Source organism: Agelaius tricolor, unplaced genomic scaffold (assembly GCF_023055355.1).
Source record: "Agelaius tricolor isolate 1412-34295 unplaced genomic scaffold, bAgeTri1.0.p SCAF_7, whole genome shotgun sequence".
Classification (NCBI taxonomy): domain Eukaryota; kingdom Metazoa; phylum Chordata; class Aves; order Passeriformes; family Icteridae; genus Agelaius; species Agelaius tricolor.
This window is the reverse complement of record NW_027269267.1, coordinates 30082802-30093364: the sequence shown is the minus strand read 5'-3', so window position 1 is coordinate 30093364 and position 10563 is coordinate 30082802. Positions and strand designations below refer to the sequence as shown.

Sequence of the window (10563 nt, the reverse complement as noted above, 5' to 3'; positions counted from 1 at the left end):
TGCAGAGTTCTCCATTTTATTTTATTTCGTCTTTTTCATTCACTGCCAAGCCACTTATTGGTTGAATCCTTGATTCCTGTGCCCTTTATGAGAAATGTAGACAGATTCAAATGATTTTAACCACAGCTTGAGGAAAAAAAATAAAGCATCCACACTTCACATTGACTTGAACACTTCTATTTTGTGCTGTAGCTTCAGCAGAGGAAGATGGGAAGAAAACCACAGTGACATAATGATACATACATAATGTCACTTCATTTTATTTCTTAAAGTCCTTAAAGAAAAAAAAATATAGTGCAATTCTTCTGTACCAATACAGAAAAGAAATATTTCTGTGGCACTTCAGGAATAATTTTGGCCTACAAGTAAAAAACTTCTGTAAAATGTGTTACAATGAGTTCCCAAGACCACAGGCTTCCACAGATTTCTCAAATGTGAGGCTTCTATAACCTCCATTCAGTAGGATATATATTAGGATAGATGTACACAGAAGTCAGATTAAATCAGTGCAGCAATTTAGAAGGGTAAATATTATGTCATATAATCCACAAGTATTGGAAAAATTACGAAATCATTCATATACATTAATTTTTGAAGGTTTTTTTCTTTTGACTCTTTTCCTTAACCCCTTGCTAGAGATGCAAAACAGAATGCCCTTACTTACAGAATGGAGGTTTTAAGTAAAGGAAAAAATAAGAAAATTAAAAGATGGAAAGAAACAAAATAGGAAATTTAAAGCAACAATGTTTTGGGCATCTACCAAGAAAGGCAAGAGAAGATAAGAGACTTGAAAATGCCTCAAGTTCCTAGGGAGAAATGAAACACATATTACTGTAATAAAGAACTCTGAGGATATGTACTGAAATAAAATTAAAACAATTCAGAGTTCCATATATGAATTCCTATGGTGCTGCCACTGGAATCACAGAGTTTTCAGAAAATATTTGAATGCTAGTAGGCAGTGGAAAAGGTAAAGAAGAAAATGAAAATAAATACAAGCACTATCCATGACTGACCTGAAGCAGGAAGACTGTGCACTAATGTGTTCAAGGGATAACTAAATTGCATAACCCCCCCCCAACCAAACACTTACATAGTTGACTTTGTACTTTCATCAGGTAATGTAATGAAGATCATAGAGAACATTATCGGAGCAAAATACATTTTTTCCATGTTTCATATGAAATACAAACAATGGTAACTTTCAAGTAATGAGCTTGAACAGTAAATAGCACAGGAGTGCTACAACTCTGTACAGATCTGAGAGTAACCTCTCTTCAGTTAAGCCATGCACACAAATGAGGACTAAAATAGTAACAAAACTGTACTTCTCTTGTCACCAAAATGTCACTTATGGCTGAGATGAGACAGGATGCATTAATCCAGATCTATGAACTACTGCTAGATGTTCACACCTTTAGTCATTTGAGAGAATTAAGAAGGACATTTATTCTTAAAGTGAAGGTAGAAAAATTGCACAGGAAATATAAATAAAGAAATTATGACAAAGTTCCTCAGTAGAAATTATTACTAAACAGAAGCCACCAGTTCAAATTTCAATAAAACTTAAATTCAGCCTCAGTTTCAGTCTGAATGGCCTTGTATTATTCTAAGATTAGGTCTTCTAGTACATGAAGTTAGCATATACCCAATTCTGTTACTTGGGAAAGACCAGGAGTCAGCCGGGGTTGCATGATTACTCCAAAGTGCCCAACCATTGTCCGCAAAAAGTTCTCTGGACAAAACATGCTACACAAAAGTCACATAAGCAAACATCCTGTTATATAAGCTACTGTCATAACAGACAAAAGGAAACAGACCACAAAATAAGAAATTAAGGCCAAACATATTGCAAATTCTCCTGATTAAATAACAAAAATTCACCTCTGATTCACCCTTTTTAAACAATCTTTCAATCTAAACACTGTTTCAAAAATGAGCTACAAGCAGGATTTGTGCGTTTGCCGACATTCTTTTTTCCCCTCCAAAAAGAATGTTAAAGGTTAAAAATACATTTAAAAAAATCACAGCCAGTACAATGGGAACCTGTTGGAATAACATCTGTCTAAACATCCCTGCAGCAGAAATACACATGTATACTTGTTTCCACAGGAACATAATGTGCTCTCTTTAAAAATCATGTAATTACTGTACAAGCCTGGCAGGTGAAGATACATCTGTGCAATCCAAAATTGTGACTACTGATCCTTTAACTTCCCACTTCCATGACTATGGTATTTTTGTTTGTTTGCATTCATTATCACAATAGCAACTAATGCTAGTCCCACAGCTAGACTTGGAGGGCCACAAGGACTGAACTCCTGAGCAATTCCAGAAAGGAGTGGGGCAATTATACGTCCCACTGATGTCACTGACTGTCCCACACCCAGGAGCGTCCCGCTGGCCTCGTTCCCACCGACAGTCAGCTCCAGATCAATGATACAGGTACGGCCAATAGTGGTGGAGAAGGCCAAGAAGGTGGAGGACAGAATGACCATCCATATGCTCGGTGCTGAGGCATACAGGAGAATCAGCGTGCAGGTAAAAGTGCTGGAGTGCAACAGAAGTCTGTAAGTGTTGTGTCCATAGAGTCTTGTTATTGGCCCGAGCAAACAACCAGCCAGGACTCCAAGCGCACTGCTATAGCTCATGAGGTATCCAGAAAACAAGGGTTTCACCCCAAATCTCTCCTCCAAGGCCAGAGTAAAATTACTATAGTACAGCAGTATAGCAACAGACATCAGGAACCGTACTAAAAATACATCCCACAAATTAGAGCATGCTATTCCTTTAATTTTCTTCAGCACTGTTGCAGCTTGGATCCATGGAGACTGGAAAAAACTACTGTTTGTCACAGCTCTACTAGTTGCTGATTTCAAGTGATGTTTATGATTTGATTTTGCTGAGAAACTGTTTGTTTCTTTGTCTTGGTAATGGTTCCTATTGCTAGTGTTTTCTTCACTCCAGGGTAACATCCAGACAAGACCTATACAGATGAAGAAATTAGTTGATTTCATTCAAATGCATCAACTTTACAAGGAAGATATTAGTTTGATTGTAACAATTTATAAAATACTTCAACAATACCTGTCCTTAAAAAAATTGCAAATATTAAGTCTAGTGTTATTTGTAGTATTGGTTCAATTTTAAATGCAGTGAAAGCAAGAAAGGAAAACACTGAAATGCCAAACTCACACGATAGAAACTAATCAATCTAATGGCTAAAGCTAAAATTCTGATTTCTAGTCTTCATCTTTGGGCACATCAAAAACTCCCATTTGTGTCTGAATGTAAAGAGGACATAGGCAGAACAAAGGAGAAGCACCTGGAGGATAACTGTTTCAAAATTCCCAGCCTTCCACATAAGTTCAAATTCAAACAGTAGCATTGGCATACAAAATGATTATGCCATAGATGATAAACACACTGTGCATTCAAGGTATAACAGATGGCTTAAAAGGACAAAATGAGGAATGAAGGGACCCAAGATGCAGAATGTGACATACAACTTACCACCATTCAGAAGGAAGATGGAGGCACAGATGAAGGCCGTTTGGTAAAAGCCACCTTTGAGCTCTGCAAGATAGCCACCAACAACAGGTCCCAGAATGAAGCCCACACTGGAGGCTGCATTGAAGCGCCCCATTACTAAAGGGCGATCCCTCTCCGAGACCAGGTCAGACAGCAGGGCTTTAGAGATGGACAGTGTGTGTTTGAAAATACCTGCAACAAAATACAAACAAATCAATAAACATGTATCTCTCGGTCCAAAAAAAAGACAGAATCTATCTCAAGTCAGAATGGTGCAAATTTGTATGATTTATATTTTTAAAATCCCATTAATCACAAATTCTTCAGTGCCGGAGTAAGCAGCTTTGTGGGGTTTAGATGCCTGGTGGGTTAGGCCTCAACATTTCAAATTATTTTCAGAAAAAAAAAAAAGAAGAGAATTCTTGATTTGTAGAGACTTTTCAATACTAAGGTTCAGTTGGTGCTACTGGATGATGATGCTATGCAGTCATCCATACACCATGATTTCTCCTGTAGTAATTCTCAACCTGAGACTACAGGGAATTTAAACTGCAAAATGCAAAATGCCAAGTGTTTACTCACCTACAAGGACTCTAGAAATAGCAAACAGGAACACTGTGGTGGAATTTCCAAGAAGGAAGTAACCCAGTGCACTGAGAAGAATACAAGCAAGCAGGGAATACTGTCTTCCTACTATATCACTCCAGCAGCCCTTTCACAAAGCAGGAAAGAAAGATTACCTTTTTGTAACACTAAACTATGTGCAGTGATCAATCAGTAATTCTACATTAAATTGAGAAAAGACATCAAAGGATTGTCAATGAAAGCCTAATAAGCTTATTACACAACATTCCTAAGTGCTCAAAATTTGGAAGTCACAAGGAGAGCTCTGCCCTCCTGGCAGGCTACCTGCCAAAATTATGATTTCATTTAATGTTGTGTATACAGAATTTTTTTAATTAAAAAAATGACCCTTTTAAAAAGACAGTCCTGCGATAAATACCACAAAATATGACCAGTAGAAGCCTTCTGAAAATCTTACCATAATCAGTCACAAATATTTGCTTGCATTACTCAGGCTGCTATGTATTAAGACACTTGTTGAACATCCTAAAAGCAATGATCTTGGCTATGAAGAGTTTGTTATCTGAGCACAAGACAGGTAAGAAGTAGTTTGCAGAGGGCAAACAGAAAACTTGCATTTATCATGCTTTTAAATCAGCTTGATTTCCAAGAGGAAATAGTTTTTTAAGAAAGTAGACAATGGTCTTGCACTTCCAAGAACATGCCACAAAATTACAGCAGGAAATTATCCCAGGTGTCCTGCATAACAAACCCTGAAACAGCTCTTTTATGAGACACTCTCACAGTATGTTCTCTTCAAAACTAGAAAACTAATACCAGGGTAATATTAGGATATAAAAATCAGTAGCTAATAGAAAACAAAATGAAACAAATTGCAAAGATGCAACGGTTAATTTATACCATACAGTGAATTACAAGACATTGCTCCTTAAGCAGGGAAAGCAAACTAGATCACAGGCTATGAAAACCTGACTCATGAGAATGCTTTCTGGACAGGCTACTGCACTGCAGGAAACTGCTCCACTAGCACCAACACTAGAGGAGCTAACCCTGTGTAACTGTGACCTGCTCAGTAAGGTATCTGAGCCCAAATCTGTATTCTAGTGTTTGTCTAAAAACTGTATTCTCTTTGGGCCTGAAAAACCTGGCAATTCCCCATAAAGAAAACTGCCATTTCTCATGCAAATTGAAAATTGGTTCCTCCAACCAAAATGCTTGTATGAACACTTTATGCATTTTCAAAATGTCAAGAAATGGTATTTTTAACCCCACCCTTTTCCCCCCTACAATCCATAGAAATACCAATATGCTCTGGAAAGCAGTGTTAGAACTCACCACAAATGTGCTGGTAAATAGCTGCATGATACCATAGAGAGATCCTAAAACAAACAAAATACCAGTGTTAAAAATTCAGCTTTTATTTTTTAATGAAAACTGCACAAAATTTTAAATTATGAAAAATGGGAAAGCATGGGAATAGTTTACTAGAAGAATGGGAAGAGGGAGCAGGACAAACCAAGGGTGGAGTTTAGCACTTAATATAGGAAATAGTTTCAGGGAATGACAAAATAAAAAAGAAAAAAGTGCTGAAAAGTTGTAAAACTATGTAAGGCAAAATGATGTTGCTTTGTATGGTGTATTAAACAAAACCAATCTTGGCATTTATAACTGCTTTCTCAGAATCAGGAGAGAATTTCTCTACTGGAAAGGACTTTCCACTTGGTGCTTCAGTCTACTACAAGGCACCACAGAAGCCCTGAAGAAAACACAGACCCTACTTTCTCATTTTGGAGGTTAGGAGTTTAGCAGCATTTAGTGACAGAAGAGAAGGAGCAGAGAGAAGCAGAGAGAAACATCTGCTAGACTCTTTCATTTATATGAATACACCTCAAAGCTATTTTTTTCCTAATGTTAAAAATCAAAGCAGACTGTTGAAATGAAAACATATGTCTGACTAGTTTCTGCTTCAAATAATACTTTCAACTCAGTATAGAAGCAGACTTACTTCATACAAAGTGTTAAATAAGAATGCAAAATAATAAAACTGAGTAACAGCTCCCATGTCTGGGAATAAAGAAAATACTGTATCACTCCAAACCATAAACAATACCATAAAAGGTACTTTAAAGACACAAAACTTACCTAAACACTAAACACTTTAAGATAAAATTCCAAATCTTCAGAATTTATTTGTAAATACTTGTAAAAGTGAATAAATATTTTGCCAAGACTGCTGTAAGGATTTTAATCAAACTGGGAACAGTCATGGACATTGGAAAGCTTTGGAGAACCAGCTGCAGAAGCACCATTTTGCTAAGTGTAAATAACAATAAAACTACAAGCAACACCTCTGGCTCTCTAAATTGCTAAGCTGGAGAAGCTTAGCAATTCTTGCATGCTGGAAAGTAGCTGTACAAATGCTACTGCAAGACTTCCTTGTTCTTTCCTGTTGTGCTCTTTCCCAAGCATGTGCTTCTGGCTACAGTCAGTGCATGAGTTTGGACAGGTCTCTGGGTCTAACACAGTATGGCTGCCCTTATAGCTTCATGTGGAAATTGTCTTTATTTTTTATTATGCTATTAGCTAGGAAGAACTGTGTTCCAATGTCCAATTTGCAGCAAGGCAAAATCCAGGCCTTATCTTACTCTTTCATAAATCAAGTACTGCAACTCACCTATGATTCCAGCAACTGTATGACTTGCTCCTAGAGATTTGATATGAAGATTCATTAAAGGAACCACCATGCTCACCCCAAATAAATCCTGAAAAGAAGGCAGGAAAAGTTTTAGTAACTTTCATAAAGACAATAGCAACCTGGCTTAATAACAGTCATCATTAGAAAAATAAATTTAAAAAAAGTAAATTATCTCCATATCAACACAAGGTTAAAAGAAAATTTTTCATATTACAAAACACATAAACTGAAAGATAAAGGATTGCCTCACAGAGGAGCTAAACCTATGAAAACATCAATTTTCTTCCCCGACTCTAGATGCAATCTTTCTGGAGATATATATTTAAACATTAAATATTCCTTTAAATATATTAAACTTTACCTGTTTAACAAGAAAAGTACTTTGTATTAGCCCTTTAAATTCAAAGTAGTCTACTTTCAATCACCTAAACATGCTTTTTATTTGTGCAAAGAACGTATATATTGAAAAATGGTACTTTCACCCAACTACAATGGGGAAGAAGCTACAATAGATCTAAACCTACTAACACACTGCCTTTGTGTATAGCTTAAGAAATGTGACAAGACAGAAACTAGAAAAAAAAAAAAAAGGCAAAGCATAATTGTAAAACATTTTGTAAGAGGAGGGTAAAGGACACTGCCCATCCTGAGAAGTACAAGGATCTCCTACTTGTTCCTTTTGCTTTATTACTTTCTGTTAAACTCACCACTTTGACCCAGTAGTTCTTTCAGTACTACTACAATCTGGCACAGCATCCAGTGTCCCTAGGAGATCTATTGGAGCACAATCACCTTTCATCACTGACTGCTTGAACTGAACTAGACTACCTCAAAGACTGATTAAGTGTAACAATGTGTGTCACTAAGCAAATTCTCACAGTCTGTCATTAATTATTTTTTGATGGTTGAAATTGAGGCTTACAAGGTTAGAATCATTAAACACATGAGCATGAACAAACAGAGCACACCACTTACAAACATCCTCCGTAATACAATCTTAGCTGTCATCTGTGAACCTGAAAGAAAGGTTCAGTGAGCTTCTCCAGGTCATCAATGGAGACATGAAGAAGTACAAGTCTCAGACTATACCCTGGCAATACTGGACTGTCACAAGCATGCAGGTAGAGCAAGACCCATCAACCACAATCCTTTGATAAGTTACATCTTATTCCACTGTGTAATTCCTTCTGTAGAGTGACAGATATGCTGTATTTATTTGTCTGCCTACAGGAAGTTTGCATCACCACATCCTCTAAAAGGACACTCACTTGGTTGATTTTTTTGTGTGCTCCAGCTCAGTGTCAATAAACTATTTCAGGGCTGGAGAACCACAGCCTTTAAAAGTCAGTTAAAAGGAGCAGAATTCGCCGTAATATTTGCTCCAGGACATAAACCAGCTGGGTCGTTTCTATCGCCCTATTAAAAGTAGGTAAGACAGTTATCTTGACATTTCACAGTGCAAACTCATACTCATTTTGTATTCATTTTCCAAATCGTCGCTTTTAATTTCAAATTAATTAAACGGCACTTTCCTGAGGCTCAGGAATCACTACAGAGTATGAACCTTCTAAAAAGTCTGTTCTTCCAATGGAGGACTTTTTTTTTTAAGAGAAACATATTTTTAGGGTTTTTTTGCGGGGGGTAAATTTACAGGAACCACGGGTATTTCAAGAACAGGAAGCAGCTCTCTTATAAGCACCAAGGCAAGACTCAGCTTTTCGGGTGCTACGCTATTCCATGGCATTCAAAGGATAAAAATCCGACCTGTGTGTCGAACTGCGTGGCTGTTTGCAGGGGTAAAAGAGCCCAGCCGCTGCACACCACCAGCGCTACAAGCCCTGGCGTTCCCGAGGGGCCGCTGCAGCGATGCGCCCCGGCAGCCTTGGCCTGCAGAGGAGCCGGTTCCCGTTCCCGGGCGCGGCCGCCCGCCGCAGGCCCCAGGGCCGCCGCTTACCAGGAATCCCACCGCGTAGAGGCACCGCACGAAGCGGGCGGACGCGGCCGGGCTCGCTGTGGTCGCCCGGCCACCGCCAGCCTCATCCTCCTCCTCCTCCTCCATGCGGGCGGCGGCGGAGGGCCTGCGCAGTGCCCGCGGCTCGGCGGAAACGAGAGGCGGCGGCGCCGGCGGCGGGGGAGAGTCTCGCTGTTGTTTCGTTTGGCGCGGTATCCTAAGTGTGTCCTCTTTTTCGGGCGAAGATGAGGAAGAATAAGGCTCCCTGCCGGCCTCGGGAGCCGTCGGGATCCCTGCCGCCACCCTCCCACACACACCTCTGTAGGACTTTGCACTTCCTGCCTCCTGCGTGTTTGTACAGGGAACATTTTGCAACCCGGGCCCTCGGGACCTGAGGCTCTGGGGAGGGCAGGAGGAGCCAGGTGGAGCCGAGGGGCTTTGAAAACAAATATGCCATAGGAGCACGGTGGTGGATCCCCTGCACAGTTCTGTGCACAGTGGTGGCTGTAGAAAAATGTCTTTTTGGCCCTTGCACCTCCGATCCTGCGGACCCACATGGAAAGCGCCCGTGCCCCAGCGCTGCTGCTGTTCCTCGGCCATCTCTCGGGCTCAGCCCGGTGCCTGTATCAAGTGTTTCTGGCAGCAAAGTGTTTTCCTGCCTTGTTCGTGGCTTATCATGGTGGTACTGAGCCAAGGAGGAAGGGCATCCCTCTTTCTGCTTAGCACGTTCCCTGCTGTGCTGTGTTTTTGTTAAAAAGTCAGGGATAGCTGGAATTGTTGCCGACTAGTATGTTATAATGCATCGGCATTCAAACCAGTGAAACTTCATAAATCTCAGAAGCACTGGTGGAAATGATTGTCACATGCAAAATATGACCACCCATCTTTATCTTGGAGTCAGAGGTTTGCTCTTTTATATAGTTGCTTGGCCAGGGATCAGTAAAACTGCTGCAGTTTTTAATTATTTTAAAAATGCACAAGGGAACAGGAGATGCTTTAACTTTTTAAAAATTATCAGTAAGAAGAAACTTTTGTAAAATGTGGATGACTCTTACACTTTAAAAGTCAGCCTGAGTTATAAAGTTTGAGGAAGATCATTCAATAACTGACAATAGCATAACTTCAATTTTATCTTCATATTTCCAGAAGAAATAAATATCACAGGGTTGAGGATCTTTTACAGATTTAGTTAACAAAAAAGAAATGGGGAGGGGAATGTGATTTTCCCATGATTATTAAAAATTAAGCTAAAAAAACCCCAAAATACTAAAATGGTAAAAAAGGACATATTTATATATATGGAGCTTATTTATAAGATACCAAGACAAAACATAGTTTCTGCATAGGGACAAAGATGTTATCAGAGTCCAGAAAATAATAACTCAGTTGTTTAATATCCCAGTGACTGTGATGTTTTTGTGTTGGGTTAGCCAATATATCCTATTAATTTCTCTCTTTGAGGCCACTTTGAATAACAAATTCTCTCAGTGAGGTTTTTAAAATTCTGGATACAACACTAACGGAGACCAGTTGCTCACAATTTCTCTGAAATCGACAAAAAGGTGACAAGATGCTGAAATATTGGAGCATCTTGGGAATTGCTGCTACATTGTCTGCTCAATTTTGCGCTAATTCTATCCTAGGTCATTTTAACTGATAGAGGAAATGGAAAGTGCCTGAAAATTTATTAGAAGAAAGTATTAAAGAGTTGGATGATTAAAAGATGATGCAAGGCTTTAGGTACTTTTGCTGGGGTCTAAAGGACATTGACTTCTATGCAAACACTGAGTCCAACTGAAAT

At 39.1% G+C, this 10563-nt stretch overlaps 1 protein-coding gene across 1 annotated transcript; it reads right to left on the bottom strand.

Moving 5' to 3' along the window:
* MFSD9 (major facilitator superfamily domain containing 9) lies at positions 1-9219 on the bottom strand. The gene is given in 8 exon segments (XM_071430771.1): positions 1-2986; positions 3514-3723; positions 4114-4243; positions 5452-5495; positions 6791-6878; positions 8766-8920; positions 8923-9037; positions 9040-9219. Coding segments are annotated over 8 exon segments (1710 nt in total). The 3' UTR covers positions 1-2198.
* Positions 9220-10563: the final 1344 nt, after the last annotated feature.